General features: G+C 38.7%; 2 protein-coding genes and 1 long non-coding RNA gene across 4 annotated transcripts in view; 2 read left to right on the top strand and 1 right to left on the bottom strand.

Moving 5' to 3' along the window:
• galnt7 (UDP-N-acetyl-alpha-D-galactosamine: polypeptide N-acetylgalactosaminyltransferase 7) overlaps positions 1 to 17685 on the bottom strand; it is a 550610-nt gene that overhangs the window by 135054 nt on the left and 397871 nt on the right. The gene's annotated exons all lie outside the window — the stretch shown is intronic.
• Positions 62 to 756, top strand: LOC308099481. Its single transcript, XR_013934381.1, has 5 exons — positions 62 to 135; positions 226 to 273; positions 362 to 403; positions 486 to 521; positions 696 to 756. It is a non-coding gene; the product is annotated as an uncharacterized lncRNA (long non-coding RNA).
• On the top strand, positions 851 to 2177 carry LOC308103222 (uncharacterized protein). Its single transcript, XM_080453121.1, has 6 exons — positions 851 to 914; positions 1104 to 1142; positions 1249 to 1418; positions 1498 to 1562; positions 1751 to 1851; positions 1894 to 2177. Exons 2-6 carry the CDS (start codon positions 1130 to 1132, stop codon positions 2034 to 2036), a joined length of 492 nt encoding a protein of 163 aa, XP_080309247.1. The 5' UTR covers positions 851 to 914; positions 1104 to 1129; the 3' UTR covers positions 2037 to 2177.

The following is a 17685-nucleotide window of genomic DNA, read 5'->3' as shown; positions in this document are numbered from 1 at the left end:
GTCATATATCATACATGACTAATGGTTTAAGTGAGATGTGTAATTTCTATGCCTCTTCTCTCCCAGAAGATAATCGATGGCACACACCACCACCACAAATTAGGGCACCAGTCCAAAACAGAGGCAGGACACAAGGTATACATTTTGATAAGTATAGCAATGGTCACAATGGTGCCGGTGTAAGTTTGTAAAAAAAATAATGTTACTATCCCCCACCCCCAACAGTGGATACTGACAAGACTCCGGTCCGCACCAGAGGCCGGACTCCCGAGGGTACATTTTGATTCACTCTACTGATTTATATAGTATGGGTGTAAGTAATATATACTTACACCCATACTACTGTGTATCCCCTAAACAGTTCGACGCAGTCCAGTGCAGACCAGGGCCAGGACCCCACAAGGTAAGTTTGAAAGATTATAGCAGTGATCACAATGTTGACTGTGTAAATAAGACATTTCATTGCCGCCCCCCCCCCTTAACAGTTAAACGTGGAGATGGAAGAGCTGGAACCCCACAAGGTAATTTCTGAGTACAGCGGTGATCACAAGGGTGATTGTGCAGTCGGTGACTGAAGTTTTCCTCATCAACAGATGATATTCGCAGTACAGAGAAAAATGTTTTACATTTTATTTGATTATATAATAGATCTGTATGTGAAAGCTGTAACATTAATAATATTTTTTTTTTTACAGATGACAGCAACAGCCGGCTTACTAGACTAGCCAGGGATGTTCTCTCACAGAGATCAAACTGTAAGTGTAGATGGCAAGGCTCCGAGATTTTGAGATGGCATTGCAAAGATTTAATTTGGATGTATAATTTAATTGTTTTCCACGTGTAATTGGCTTGTCTTTCACCATCAGGAAAGCGTGTTGGAAGTCGAGGGCCAAAAAGTCCCAGGATTACAAAAGGTACATTTTTATCAAGTTTGGCAGTGATCTTACTGCGGGGGAGAGAGAGGAAGATTTTGATCTTGGAAAACAATTAATTTTATGTATTGACATATACACCAGCCAAAGTAAAGCAGCATCACATAGCCAGCCACACCAGACTCTCAACCTTTAATAAAACATTTATTGTTTCATTCTATAATTTAACAGCAAAGAAGAAGGTGTACGACTACCCTATGCCCGAGAAAAGTAAGAATGGAAGTATTTTAAGGGTTTAAACTAATTAGAAATAAAATGGTCATATCTGTTGTTATTAAGGCAAGTGTTTAGGTTAATATTTTATTTTTTTACTCAGAGTTTCAGAAGGTCGTTGTGGAGACGCTGTTGGAGATCCTCGATGAATTGAGGACACTCAACAATCGAGGAGAAAGTGATGCTGAGGGTGGAGCTTTACCATTAGACGACGAGGAGGAGCTCAACTTCATGTCTAAGGAGCTGGAGAAGCAACGATTCCGACGTTCAATGGTAAATACAGAAAAGGATATGCTTTAAATAATTTGAATTCAAAACGATTACATCAATGTTGATAATTTGTAATATACAGATTTCAAAGCTGTCCCACATTGGGGGGAACGACGTGAGGGCATGTACAAGAAAGATCCTGGACAGGTATGAATACAAATTGAAGTTTAATAACATGACACTGTAGAAAAAGAAATATAATGTGGGGGGGGGGGGGGTGGCTTCCAATGTGGTAGTCAGTGTATTATTGCTGTTCCATATACATTGTCTTCATTACAAGCTGCTAGCGCATGCTGTTGAGAATGTATCTGCTTTAAAAAAAAAATCTGTCACAGACTTTTCACCAATGGCCTGATGCGGAAATATAATATGTCCGGTGGTGGGCAGCAAAACAAGAGGGCGTTCAAGAATACAAACTTCTTTTCACTCATCCAGGGTAAATAGAACAATTGTCTGTGCTAGTTCTTTGTTGATGCAGAAGCTGTTCGGGAGATTTTCACAGAGGCAACGGAGGCCCAGGTCAGCGCATCAATGGCCGACCACTTCAAGCAGGCGCCAGCTCGAAGTGGTGGGGGGGGGGTGGGGGGGTACAAGAGGCCAAGGACAAGGACCACAAAATGACTTTATCAATTACTCACCCCATGGAAACTTGAAGTCATTGATTATCTGTGGAACATGCTGATACACACAGAACAGAGTGATCATGTGGTTAAGTGCACCATCTAGTCAGTGGACAGACGTCAGAACGTTAGAACTCTTCCCATTCATTGTTTTTTGGTGTGCAAAGCTAGACCTGTTATAAAGTGTTATATTACAACAACCTAAAGTACAATATTTGCCTCTGAGATGTAGTGGAGTAGAAGTACAAGTATTGAAAATATTCCAATGAAGTAAAAATACGTCAAGATTGTTCTTAAGTTCAGAACTTGAGTATGTGTACTTCTTGTCTCATTCATAAGCCAATAATTGGATGAGCATTCAATATACCAGAGCTGTTTTGCCAATACAAAAGCAGCAGGTTTGACCATTATTAATATTATGTATCAGTCACTCTACCTGATTTGTATGTAAATACACAGAGACAGAGCCTCACCTCGGCAGAAGGAGCCCACGTCCACGCTCTGGAGACACACGCTGCACTGACGCTTCTTCTTGTCTTCTCCTTGAAGACGTGAGGCTCCCCCTTCCCCGCCTGCAACGCACAAACACACACAAATGTACACTCTGTTACAACTACAGTACATGATGAGAAGTGCTGAATAAGTCTGTTGTGGCCAAGAATCCATGTTGGATCTGTTTCCAAGAGTTTGACTTGGCAAATGTACACTCTGTGCTGACAGCGCTGTAATGGTTTCTACACAGCATCTTAGTTTGTCTTTGACAAGGTGACAACAAAACACATGATGTGGACTGACCTAATCTCCTCTCATCAAAAGAGGAATAGAACATAAAGGGAAAGAAAGGCTGTACAGAAACATAAGGAGAAGTATGCTATTGTTATTGTCCTGTCCTGTGACAGCAGCTCTATGTCTGAGTTTGAACAAGGTGTGCGTGCGCGCTCTTTCTACCTGGCTTCTGTACCTCTGTTCTGGTTGTGAAACTGTCTTCTAGTACTAATCCTTGTGGTTCCCATCAAGACCACCATAATCCTGCATATTTGTGTGTGTGTGTGTGTGTGTGTGTGTGTGTGTGTGTGTGTGTGTGTGTGTGTGTGTGTGTGTGTGTGTGTGTACTGTGGGATCAGAATATGTATGATAGTCAAATATATGTGTGTGTGCTTGTCCATAGCAAAATGTACCCACAAGTATAGTAAAGTTCAACACATTGTTATATCTTGGTTTGATTCTTGACTCTTACCTGCACCTCTCCATTGTTTCACTCAATATGAGGTGAAAAATAAGTTAAGGAATAAAAAAAGTTCAATTTTGAATCATTGTTGAAACATGTATTGTGATTGAAATATAGTTGAGGGATAGTTCTGTTCAAAGTAGATCAATTTTAACATAAATACATTTATTTATATCCTGTTGTACAGTATAAATAATTATGACATTAGTGTTACACTCAAAGCTATTTAAAATATCCAGAAAGATAACAAACATAATGTAAAAAAAATTGTCAGAACATCCTTGGACTACATTACCACATGTATCAAGGTAAGGTAAGCATAACAGGTTACATTTGGTCCCTTTAATGTTTTTTTTAAATCGAGAAGCTGGATCTGCATTAAATATTGAGGCTTTTAAATGAATATATGTCTTGTAAAGGTAGTCTATATAATGCTAAATAAGTTTAGATGTTATTTAAACGTCTGGATTTAATTATAAGTATTCATATCCTTATTTTTTGACCAGCACCCAGTGGGTGCTCCTCATTTCACCTGGGTGCTTTAGCCCCGAGGCACCCACAGTATCGGCGCCCTTGCATCTCCATGAGTTTCTTGTCTCTCTGCTGCAGTTGGATGTTCTTAGTCTCCAGCTCCACCTTCAGTCTCTCCACCTGCTGCTCCAACTACACCATATGAGAGGAAGGAAGGAAGGATGGAGAGAGAGAAAGAAAGAGTTAATAAAGTTAATGAGCAGCTCGTTTCTGGAAAAAATGCCTTTGTTTTAGTGGTTCCACATGTTGTGACAGTTGTGCACCAGCAGAGGGCAGTCATAGACAACCAAATCCCCACCACTGTTCACTGATTTCAATCTGTCAAGTGACAGAGAAACACTCTTTATTTCATTATTTTAGCTTGGGTTCAAATTCATAAACCTTAAGTATCATTTAAATGATCATTTAAGCTGCATTTTATAAAACAATATAAATGCATTGTGTGTTTATTTACCAGACTCTTGGCAGCAACTATAGGCTACTCTCCTCCTCTGATAGAAGCTCTGCCTTTTGTTCCTGGTTGGATAGAGAAGTAAAACCTCACCTATGTACAGTACGTACAGTACGTACAGTACTTGCACCATCAAACTCTCATACTGTGACATCCATACTCTTATTTTTGACATTACTGGAGTATTAACTTCTTTCAATAGTTTAACTTCTACTACACGTCACAGGCAAATAGTTTCCTTTAGTTAGTAGTTACTTTGTAGATTTTGATATTACAAGACGTTAGGGATGTTCCCAGCGGTTCATTTCACTGACTTTACACAACATTTCTGAAAACGTTTATTGGAATAGTCGGAAAAAGATGTTAATTCATTTATTGAAATTAACACCCAGAAAATTGCCAAAACTGAGCACATTTTGATCTATAAGGCCAAATCTCATTTGAAAAAATATTTAGAGTAGACAGTATGAAAGCCATTTAAATGTTGATACTATTGGAATCTTACACACTCCGAAATAATTAATTACATCATACCAGTGCACTACGCAAAGTAGGTCAAATCAATTAGGCTGTCTCTCCAGCGCAAGTCAGCTGACCAGCTGACCAGCTCCCCTTAAAGTTTAAACTATAACATGTAGTATGGATCTTCAGACAAAAAAATGTGATTGAAAACATAGGCCTGTGCATTCTTCATGTCCTCACATCAAAGTAAACGCTGGATTATTTCTTCAAATGCACATGGGCGATACACATCCAGCTGTTTATTGGATGTGATTCCTCCATCGCAACGCTTTCCTATCAAATACAATAATCCAAACTCTTTCTTTCAAACAGACAGTGTGTGTCTGTAGCTTGAGTAGAATAGATTCACTCACTGCAGCTGAGCAGCACTGTGCAGATCAGAGTGACAGGCCCTACAAATCACCCTGGTCTTGGTAATAACCTACTTAATTGGCATGTAACGTTGGTACAAAGATGTTCACACATCATATACCTAACCCACAAACAGCTATGTGACCAAGTTTAACCCCTACATGAAGAGGCTAGAGCGTTTACTGTGAGATGAGACCTTTTCAGACGGGCGCTAACCTCTCTCTCTCTCTCTCTCTCTCTCTCTCTCTCTCTCTCTCTCTCTCTCTCTGCAGTGTGTGTGTGTGTGTGTGTGTGTGTGTGTGTGTGTGTGTGTGTGTGTGTGTGTGGGGGGGGGGGGGGGGGGGGGTTTGGAGCTTGCAGTGTACAAACGTTTTAGCATCAAAATATACTTTGAGTACCAAAGTAAAAGTACTCAGTACTTTTCAGAAAATAGCCAATCTACAAGCTCATAACGCGTCACATTGTAGATGGCTGTATGTGGCTGTATGTGGTTACTGTAGGTTTTGTATTAATAATAAAATCTGCAAAGTAACAAGTAACTAAAGCTGTCAAATGCTGTCATTATAGTGGAGTAGAAGTAACAAAAATGGAAAGTAAAGTAAAAGGACCTCAAAATTAAACTGTGCATTGTAAGCACTTGCATAGTAAATATACTTACTGTAGTTACTTTGCAGCACAACTGAGCAGCCAATGACTGACAGATTAGGTAGCACCAGTTGCTACTGATTGCTAGAGTGTATAGGTACATGGGTTTATATTAATGGTCTTAACTAAAAATGTATACATCGCACAGCTTTGATCTTTGGATAAATCGGAGACCAGACCTGTGCGCACTTGGTGATGTAAAATAAATATCTGTAGTGTAAAAATATGGCCATAGTGACTTTACGAAAACACGGGGCATTTCTCCTCTGTCCTTCTCTCTCCCCACTAGAAATAACATTGACTTTCCCATAGACCTTTTGGGGTGTTTAAAGGTAAATATTTCAAAAACTACAAATTATTTCAAAAAGAAAAGTACAAGCACCCATGTCCACAGTAAGCTGGATTTTTTACAGTTTGATTGGAGTTTCTAAGTGAAAGTATTTAGGAGTAGTTAGGTGCCATATTTTTGGGAGAGAAAGAAATATTGTAGAACATCAATAGTGGGCTCGCTGATGCTGCAGCGAGCCCACTGGGTGTGAGTATTTGGTGTTGTGTGGTAGTGTGGATCAGATCAACGGTGAGCCTCGTTAATCTGTGTGTTACGTTTGTGACGTCCAGCGTCTACCCAGCCTCTAGGTCACTTTAATACATATACCTCATTATAATATCACACACTATAATTATCACTACCCAGCCTCTAGGTCACGATATACCTCATTATAATATCACACATTATAATTATCACTACCCAGCCTCTAGGTCACTTTAATATATATACCTCATTATAATACCACACACTATAATTATCACTACCCAGCCTCTAGGTCACTTTAATATATATACCTCATTATAATATCACACACTATAATTATCACTACCCAGCCTCTAGGTCACTTTAATATATATACCTCATTATAATATCACACACTATGATTATCACTACCCAGCCTATAGGTCACTTTAATATATATACCTCATTATAATATCACACACTATAATTATCACTACCCAGCCTCTAGGTCACTTTAATATATATACCTCATTATCACACACTATAATTATCACTACCCAGCCTCTAGGTCACTTTAATATATATACCTCATTATAATATCACACACTATAATTATCACTACCCAGCCTCTAGGTCACTTTAATATATATATCTCATTATAATATCACACACTATAATTATCACTACCCAGCCTCTAGGTCACTTTAATATATATACCTCATTATCACACACTATAATTATCACTACCCAGCCTCTAGGTCACTTTAATATATATACCTCATTATAATATCACACACTATAATTATCACTACCCAGCCTCTAGGTCACTTTAATATATATATTCATTATAATATCACACACTATAATTATCACTACCCAGCCTCTAGGTCACTTTAATATATATATTCATTATAATATCACACACTATAATTATCACTATAATATTCTGTTATGTGATCATCATAAATAAAAACAAATTAGCATTTTGTTGTACTTTTTAAAGCTTTTATATAGCTTCTTTATCCAAAGCGCTTTACATTTATCCTCTCTCTCTCTCTCTCACACACACACACACACACACACACACACACACACACACACACACACACACACACACACACACACACACACACACACACACACACACACACACACACACACACACACACACACACACACACACCCCGACGGCAGAGGAAACCATACGAGGCACCAACCTGCTCATTAGGAGCGGTTAGGGGTTCAGAGTCTTGCTCAAGGACACTTTGACACTATAACCCAGGGAGGGGGGGAGCCGCCGGGTATCGAACCGGGAAACTATCCGATTCCCAAACGTCCGCTTTATCTCCTGAGCCACCGCCGACATCATATCATTTGTAATGACATAACTGAAAGATTAGTTTTAAGTTGTGTGTGCTTACCTGACTATAGGATGAGTTGTAGAACCATCAGTCCAGGTAGAACCATCAGACTGTAAGCTTCAACATACACTGACACCTGACTCCTATAAGCCAACAATAAACTCTAAACATTAATCATTAACATGATGTGAGGAATGACTCTGATCAAAAGTCCACTGCCTTCATTTTTATCATGATTATATCAGAGGGCTTATAGTTACAATTTATGCCTTTATCAAACACTCTTATCCAGAGTGACTTACAATAAGCAAGGTCACAGGTAAACCAAGAAACTAAAATCAGTCTAAACAACATTCTATCTAAATAATAAAATGTACATTGAAACTATAGGATACCAGGTTAACAATGAACCTAGCTTCAGTCTAAACAACATGCTATCTAAATAACATTTGTAACCTTTGTGGTCAAGAAAAACACAAGCCTAAGTAACAAAAACATAAGAACAAATGACCACGGTATGACAGCATGGTCGTCATATCTAGGTAAAGTTTTAATATATGTGGGTTTTATACATATTGAACCAAAGTATTAATGTACAAACAATGATGTTGTAACGTTATGACTGCTGTGCATAGAGACTATTACATCAAATTTACACGGTGTGTGGGGTGAGGATTGACCAGAAGCAGACGACAAACAAGGCAGGTCAAGTCCAGTAATCATTTACTTTAATGAACAAAGAACTGGCTACTGTAGACATAACACACCCTGTAACAATAACTAGGATGTGGCAGGGAGTGAACAGAATGAGTCCAGGTTTATCCTAGGGAGTTTACTGGAGAAACGATTATCGTCATCACTTCCTGCATGTTGACATGCATTCAGTTCATTCATCAAGTGCTTAAGTCACTTAACAAACATCATTTAATCCCCATGCAGAGATTCAAGTGTCACAGCAGCAACAGCAGCCAGTCAGAATGAAACACAGGACAGGAGTTAGGTTACAGCTAAGAGCAAGAGTCAAGAGACATTTGACCATATCACCCCTGTTCTGGCCTCACTACACTGGCTACCTGTGGTTTTAAGAATTGATTTTAAAATATTATTGTTTGTTTTTAAATCACAAAACAGCCTTGCTCCTGCCTATATCTCTGACCTTTTGCCCCCTTACATCCCTTCCCGCAACCTTCGATCATCAGACCAGCTGTTGCTTGAGGTAAAAACATCTAATATAGTCACAGAAGGGGGTAGAGCATTTGCTGTTCGGGCTCCACTTTTATGGACTAATCTTCCTCTGGAAGTTAGACAATCTACCTCACTGGACACTTTTAAAACTCGTCTAAAGACCCACTTTTTTAGAATGGCGTTTAACTAGAGCACTTTACCTCCATTGTATGGCCTCTATTGTTTGTTGCTGTTGTATTTGTTAAATGAACTGCCTGTCTTGTTTTTCTGTTTTTTGTTTTGCTTTCCCCACACTGTCTGTTGTGGGTTGTGTTGTGAAGCACTTTGTAAACTTGTTTTTAAAAAGCGCTATACAAATAAAGATTATTATTATTGATCATTAAATTATGCAAATTGTATTATGCAGAGAGAGAGAGAGAGAGAGAGAGAGAGAGAGAGAGAGAGAGAGAGAGAGAGAGAGAGAGAGAGAGAGTCCATGTCATAGTCTCTGACACAGACATTTATCTGCCCTCATGCCATGTAATGCCACCAAAAGCACCCAAGAATGTGACACTGTCCTCACATTCTACCACATTAAGCACTGTTTTAATTGTTACTTCTTCTTCTTTTACTTCTTCTTTTAATTCTTTGTTCTTTTTGAAAGAAACAGAGAAATGCTTAAATAAAACAGTGTGAGGGCGCTCGGGTGGTGCAGTGGTTAAGTGCATCCAATCCACCATGGTTCATCCAGCTTTGTCAAGCATCTATACACAAACACAATAGAGCACCGAAGTCTGACGTCATTTACTCATCCTACCTGGGTTGCGGTTTATTTCCCCCGTTCTGAATCCCCATAGACGTGTTTAATATCGCGTCAAATAAGAACTGTGTTCCAAAAATAAACAAATGACCCCGGCGGTTTGACTCTTATGGATATGAAGCATCAACTGACGGTGAGAAAACGATAATGTTACTGCGGCCAAATTAGTTACATTTTCATCAGAAAATAGACTTTATCAAATATGAGTGACTGACTATCATAAACGATACAGAGCCTCCTCCCTGACAATATCGCAGAGACAGTTTGTTTATTTTTGGAGCACAATTCTTATATGAGACGATTCTAAGATGACCCAATGTTATTCTCCATAGAGACATGACTTTACGACCCGGGGGATGAACCAGTGACGTCAGGACTTCTGTGCTCTATAGGCCTGTGTTCTAGGGAGGGAAGCCAGGTGCAGGGAGGATGATATGTGTACTCCTCTGGGCTGGGGGCGGAGTCTGTCAGCAGGGAGTGTTGGGCGGGAGGAGCAGGACGAAGGCTCTACGTCCTCCCGGTGGGGGCTCCTCACTGGTAGGTGAGTCAGTAGGATACGACAGCAGTGACAACACACAGACATGTGTGTGAGGAGGAAACACTTGTCGTAACATTGGGGGGGAAAAGCACCCAGAAGAAAAAGTTAAAAAACTATCTTTATTTTTTTTGGCTATAATGTTGTTGTTGGTGGAAACAGAAACAACTATAATTCACAGATGGATTAAACTAGTTAGTTACTACTGTGAGCAAACTCTGATTTTAAGAGCAAGACAGACCTCTAGTGGACAAAAGGAGAAAAGACATGAGGAAATGTTAATAAAGGCAGCAAGTTGCCCTCATTTCAGTCAATGGAGATGAACTCAAATCTGATGATGATAATAATACTGATAATAATAACAATAATAATAATAATAATAATAATGGTAATAATATGTCCTACTTGTACAATGCAAGAATGTGTTATCTGTTTGGAATGTGATGCCAGAGTTAAACTGGAACAGTTTAACTCCGGCATGAAGCTACAGCTGAACAGTCTTGTGATCAGTGTTGCTTCATTGTTGTTATAATGAGCTGCTGACAGGATTTGGATTTGATTTGATTTGATTTACAAAGCTTAACATCCAGTACAAAATACATGAAATGTATCAATAAAATGAAGAAAAGTTCCAGGAGGAGACCTCTACAGCAGGGGTCTTCAACACTGTTCAGCCCATGGACCCCTTAGCTGAGAGAGAGAGAAGATAAAGGAACAGTACGTACAGTACGTACGTAAGGTTGGGAACCGGAACCGGAGGAACCGGCTCCAACATTGAGGAACAGGAACCAAAATTATCTTAACTTATTTTAAGAGCAAGACAGACCTCTAGTGGACAAAAGGAGAAAAGACATGAGCAAATGTTAATAAAGGCAGCAAGTTGCCCTCATTTCAGTCAATGGAGATGAACTCAAATCTGATTAATAATAATAATATCATTATTATACAACTATCCAGAAAAGGAGCCCAGACTAAGTATTGAGTGCATAAATTAACATACTATTCAGAAGTTGATATTTCTGTATACATCCTTGTTTTGATTCATGTTATATTGTAATATTATGAGTTACTGGGTTCCATCACATTTAGAAGCGTTTCCAGAAGCAGGTTCCATCACATTTAGAAGCGTTTCCAGAAGCAGGTTCCATCACACTGTCAGAGCTGCTGTGAGCATGACTTCACGTCTGATAAACAATTACAATACCAGAGGTTCTAAAACATGTTCATCTCAAGGACCACCATAACTGTGAGAGTGAACACATGTGTACTCTCTCAGAGATACAGACCTGTAAGGGTCCATTTAAAACCCCCTCAAGTAACCCAGAGAGTCCCTGGACCTCACTTTGAGAACCACTACACTACAATATGTACGCAATACTGTATGTAGCTATGATTGAATTTATGTTCATCAAAAAGCATTATGTATGCAGACCAACATTATATAGATACAAACATATATAGGAATGGTTAAAGGGAACCGTTAAAGGACGACTTCTAACATTTTCAATGTATCTTCATATAATTCCTCACTAATGCTCATTATAATATGGTATTTATTTCTAGTCACTCTGTGTCTTAGAGGAGTGCAATTAAATCCAACATGTACATGCATCTGAAAAGTAAATGGTCGGGGCTCCTCATGTGAAAGGAGCCCAGACTAAGTATTGAGTGCATAAATTAACATCAGAAGTTGACATTTCTGTATTATAAATACTTTTTTTTTATTGGCCCTCATGTAATATTGTAATATTATGAGCTACTGGATTTCTTAACATTTTAAATCAATATAAAGAAGGCTTTAAATATTTCACTTCATGTGTAATGAATGTAGGATACTGGACCGGGCACAGATCTACTCAGGAACGATGCACATTGTGAACGCATGCCCCACCTGGTTATGTAATAGCCCATGTACCCGTTGTCAGAGCACCCGTTGTACATGATATCTGGTCTCATATTACGTTATCAATATAATATGGATATATTAAAGTGAGGAAGGTGCTCACATGGAGCTCTGAATGGTCAGTGTGGAACTATCAAGCTCAGCTTCTCTGCAGCTGTAGAGTCTGTCAGAATCACAACATGTCACCACAAGACACCTTGTGAGCTTGTAGATCGGCTAATTGATGCGAAGAGATTTGGTATAGAGGGAGATACTAGCGGACCTAGAATAGAGCCCTGGGGGACGCCGGTCAACACAGTATATAGGGTTTAAGTGGTCATTTTACTGGGATACTGTGTTGATTTTAAACATCAATATTTTCACGTTAACTCTTTAACTGCCAGAGTAAAAGTGTAATAGTGTCACCCCAGTGCCTTATTATAGAAATATTATATTCCAGTCGGGTGAAGTTTTCATCATTTATTAGGAAGATTTCAGCAAAGCAATCACCATGCAGATCATGAGAAGCAGGCCTCCAGACCTGCTCCGGCAGCCCCTTGGGGCACAAGCTTTTCGAACACAGTTCTTATAGTCCACATTGTACCAAAGATGCTCTCCCTACATGGAGATAAATACAAATAGGCTTTAGGCCTACTAAGTGGCAGTACCATATATAATACAGCTGACTGGTTACATTAGCAATGACCATGTATAGTATCATTTAGTACAGATTACATGCTGACACAGAGAATAGCATGGAGGAGTCAGCTCAGCTGTTAGATTGACAGCTGTAGCTGAGTTAGAATTAGCACATCTATGTGCAGAGTGGTTGACTAGACATTCAATGAGATTGAATTGGAAGGCCAACAAATACACAACACATATATTTGCCAATCTATACATTTCTACCACCATAGCCAGCAAAAAAAACAAGTGTTTTTTACCTACCTTTGAAAAATCATGGAATATTTTCCGTGATCGCTGTATTCACGGAGATCGTCGCAATACACGCACGCGGATCTCAGGAGTCACAGGGAAAAAAAGTAGCCGCGCGTGATAATCCATTGCACATGCTGTGGCCTGTTGAAAATGCTTTGTTTTGGTCGTAAAGCAAGATAGTCTAGGACCTGGCTAAGATATGTATGCACTTAATTTAGGAGAGATTATCTCAACTGTTCTTGGCTAATATGACCCCAAGGAACAACTTAGGAACTATGAGAAATTCTCTATCCGGGGCGAAATACTCGGAAATGACCACGCCCCTTTTAAAATGAACGCTACTTCAAAGATGGCTCTATCTTCTAAACCGTTTGAGCTACAGATTTTCTGAGGTGCTCAAAATGTTCACAATACTCATGTTTAGTGAAAAATAGATAAGTGTAAAATGTAAAATTTTATATTTTATTACAGAACAGCTAAAAACGGTCAACTTATTACAGTCCAGGGCCATAAGAATATATTTGTGTGAATCAATCTAAAAGCACCAAATGTGTCCCAGATATAACCCTGGGCATGCTCTGATGATGTAGCAAGGGTGCCCGAGCCAGCAACCTTCGGGATCATCATAGTGGCCAAATCCAATATGGCCGCCACCTGAAAAAGGTTTTGGCTATGTTTGAACCAGATGAGCTACAAATGCAAACGTGGTGTCTAAATCATGTTTTTTGACAATTAGAAACATGTTGGAATGCTTATCTTCATGATTTAATTTATCTAGAGGACTCTAATGTGCATATCACATATATGGCCACTATGTTATGAAACAACCAATGTATCTTACATATGTAATTTTATTGAAACAATACAATGATTTAGAGTAGAACTCATTCCTAATTATACAGCTACAGCTAGTACAGTATGTGCAACAATGCACAGCATACATGTAATCCTATCATAGGATGTATAGAATTTGAACAATCTGTATTATTGTACATTGTACATAATTGTCTTGGTGTTACAACAGCAACAGAACTGATACATACATTCAGCATGTCAAAAGGCCATTACATCCCAGATTTCAATATGTTGGGCTGGTATTGGGACTCCATGACTAAGACTTGGGAACGTTACTGGACCCATCTTGCAGATGCCAGTAAAGCTTGCACCATCCTCCTCCACCGTGGCTTCAAAAGTCATGTAGTGGACATAAAGCAAATTATGCAAATCTGGAGTCTGTTGCACCTTGATATAGAAGTTGTATGATTAGAACCAAAAAAAAATCTAATTTAAACATAATATTGTTAAAATTCTATACACCTTTGACTAGTATGATATTATTCAATTTATACTGAGCATTGCTCTGCATATACTGTACTGGCTGTTGCTGTATAATTTGGGTTCAACTCATATTCTATTGTTTCAACATCTGTACACAGGTTGTTTCTTTTCTTCAGTTTGATCTTAACTCATTCCAACAACTCTACACTCAAATCTGGATGAAACTTTGTTACATAACATTTTTGATATAGGCCATATTTGTAATAAGCAAATCAGAGTGCTCTAGATGGCTTCAATCAATAATATGAGCATTCTAATGTGTTTTTAATGTTCAAAAAGTATAAAATAGACACCAAGTTTGCAAAAATGAAGAAGATTAAGGGAAGTAAAACTATTGTCAGATAGTCGCCATCTTTGAAATATGCAAAATAGAGGTCCAGCCACACCCAGTCATAAAGATAAGCATTCCAACATGTTTCTAATTGTCAAAAAACATGATTCAGACACCAAGTTTGCATTCATAGCTCTTCTGGTTCAAAAGTTATAGACAAAACCTTTTTCAGGTGGCGGCCATATTGGATTTGGCCACTATGATGACCTGTAGGGTTGCTGGCTCGGGCACGGGTTTCAAACATGAGTATTCTGAACATTTTGAGCACCTCAGAAAATCTGTAACTCCAACGGTTTAGAAGATGTTGGAATTTTAAAAAGGGCGTGGTCATTTTCAGGTATTTCGCCCCGGATAGAGAATTTCTCATAGTTCCTAAGTTGTTCCCTGTGGTCATATTAGCCTAAAACAGTTGAGATAATCTCTCCTAAATTAAGTGCATACATATCTTAGCCAGGTCCTAGACTAAGAGGAACAGAGATATATTTTTAACTTTCAGGTCTGACGTCATGTGACAGTGAAAGTCTCGTTCATAAGCTAGCCAACATCGCCATCTGGTGGGAAACCACTGAAAAGCCCCAACACGTCTATGCCATGGCACTGTGACCAAGTGCCAACGGACACGTCAGCACGTCCACGGCAATCAAAGAGTTAAAAGTTAATCCACATCTTACTAACGAGTGACGAATCCAACACCAAGTGAGGACAGAGACAAGACTCTGAACCTTCCGTCATGTCTGGTTTTAAAAAGCAGCTACAGCTACACCTCCCTTTTCAATATAAAGGCATTTTCATAATGAAAATACTTTTATCCTCCATAGTATCATGTAATATATTACCTGCTAATAATGATAAAACCTTCAAACTGTGATATTTCCTCAGAATAACCGAACCATCACTCTCTCATACTGTGACATCCATACTCAAGATGAGTAGGGATTACTCATTACTAAAGGGGTTGTGACTTTTGTCCATATGAATTACTATTACATTACATCAGTGGTGGAAAAGTAACAAAGTACATGTACTGAAGTACAATACTTCAGTAAAATTGTATACTAATTTCCTATTTTCAATACTTTTACTTCTACTCCACTACATCTCAGACACATATTGTACTTTAGTTACTAGTTACTTGGTAGATGTTATTACAAAATGTGAATTAACCACTTAAGACCTATAATATACTTCTGCTAAATAGATATTTTCAAGTAATGCTATACATTCTGAAACTTGGGAAATGGGACATTCTGCGTAAGAAGTACTTTTACTTTTCATACTCTAAGTACATGTTGATGCCAATACTTTTGCACTTTTACTCAAGTCAAAACCTAATACAGGACTTTTACTTGTAAAGAGTACTTTAGTGGTATTAATACTTTTACATAAGTAAAAGACCTCAGTACTTCTTCCACCACTGCTGCCAAATACATTGACTGTAATGAAGAGTTTCCAGGAAGTAATGAACAGAGAAATGAATGGTATATGGTTATGTTGACATCATCAGATCACATTAGATTATTTTTATTTGCTTCTTTCAAAAACAAAACACAACTACTGTTTAACTAACAGAATTCTCTCAATCTTGAGTGAATGAAATAGTAATTTTGGATTACAATATACATACATTTCTTCTGTATTTGAATTGAAAATGAACGAACATACAAATTGAAGCTGGGAGACTCCTGTTACTGAACAAACACTATATAGCAATGATTACTATCTGAATCTAGAACTTTAACTTGAATTGAACTGAACTTTTAACACATAAAGAAAAAACACCACTTGGAGCACCAAAAACTAACGTTCTTTCCCTCCTTCATGAGACTTCATGTGTTGTTTCACTGTACTCATCTGACCAAAGCCTTTACCACAAACTGTACAGGTATAGGGTTTTTCCCCTGTATGAATCCTCATGTGTTTTTTCACATTACTCATCTGAACAAAGTCTTTACCACAAACTGTACAATTAAAGGGTTTTCCCCCTGTATGAATCCTCATGTGTTTTTTCACATTAATCATCTGACCAAAGCTTTTACCACAAACTGTGCAAGTAAAGGGTTTTTCCCCCGTATGAATCCTCATGTGTGTCTTCAAATTACCCATGTGACCAACGCCTTTACCACAAACAGTACAAGTAAAGTCTGTTTCCCCATGAGTACTCATGTGTGTCTTCAGATGGTCCTTACGATTAAAGCTTTTGTTACAAACTGTACAAGTAAAGGCCTTTTCTCCTGTATGAGTTATCATGTGTGATTTCAGACTGTCCTTACGATTAAAGATTTTGCTACAAAAAGTACAAGTAAAGGCCTTTTCCCCTGTATGGATCATTGTGTGTCTCTTCAGAACACTCTTCAGACTAAACCTTTCACCACACTCTGTACAAGTAAAGGCCTTTTCTCCTGTATGGATCATTGTGTGTCTCTTCAGATCACTCTTCAGACTAAACCTTTCACCACACTCTGTACAAGTAAAGGCCTTTTCCCCTGTATGGATCATTGTGTGTCTCTTCAGAGCACTCTTCAGACAAAACCTTTTGCCACACTCTGTACAACTAAACCTTTTCTGCCCTGTGTGACTCCTCATGGAGCTAGTTTGTTTTGATAACTTCAGGTCTTGGGACAGCTTGTTACTGAAAGACAATCTCTGTCCTTCCAAATGTTTTTTCTTGTGTGATCTCAGTGTTTTTAAAGCTGACTGATATTCCCTGGTCTCCTCCCTCTCATCACTGTCTTCAGTGTCAGATTCTTCCCTGGTCTCCTCCCTCTCATCACTGTCTTCAGTATCAGATTCAGAACAGTGTGAAGAAAGGAGCTGATCATCACTAGTTGGTTGTGATGTTCCACAGTCCTCTACATCAGCTTGTGTTTTCATGTGTTCAGTTGAGGTGCTGGCTACAGGCTCTGTCTCTCTGTTTTCATCATCATCTTCACTTCTCACTGCTAGTACTGTCAACACTGACCCATCAGCCTCCTCTGGTCTTTGAAGAAGCTCCTCATGCGTCTCCTTAATCTGTGGAGGTTCTGGTTCCTGCTGGACCAGAC

Source organism: Gymnoscopelus braueri (assembly GCF_963280865.1).
Source record: "Gymnoscopelus braueri genome assembly, chromosome: 2".
Classification (NCBI taxonomy): Eukaryota; Metazoa; Chordata; class Actinopteri; order Myctophiformes; family Myctophidae; genus Gymnoscopelus; species Gymnoscopelus braueri.
This window is presented reverse-complemented; position numbering and strand designations above follow the sequence as displayed.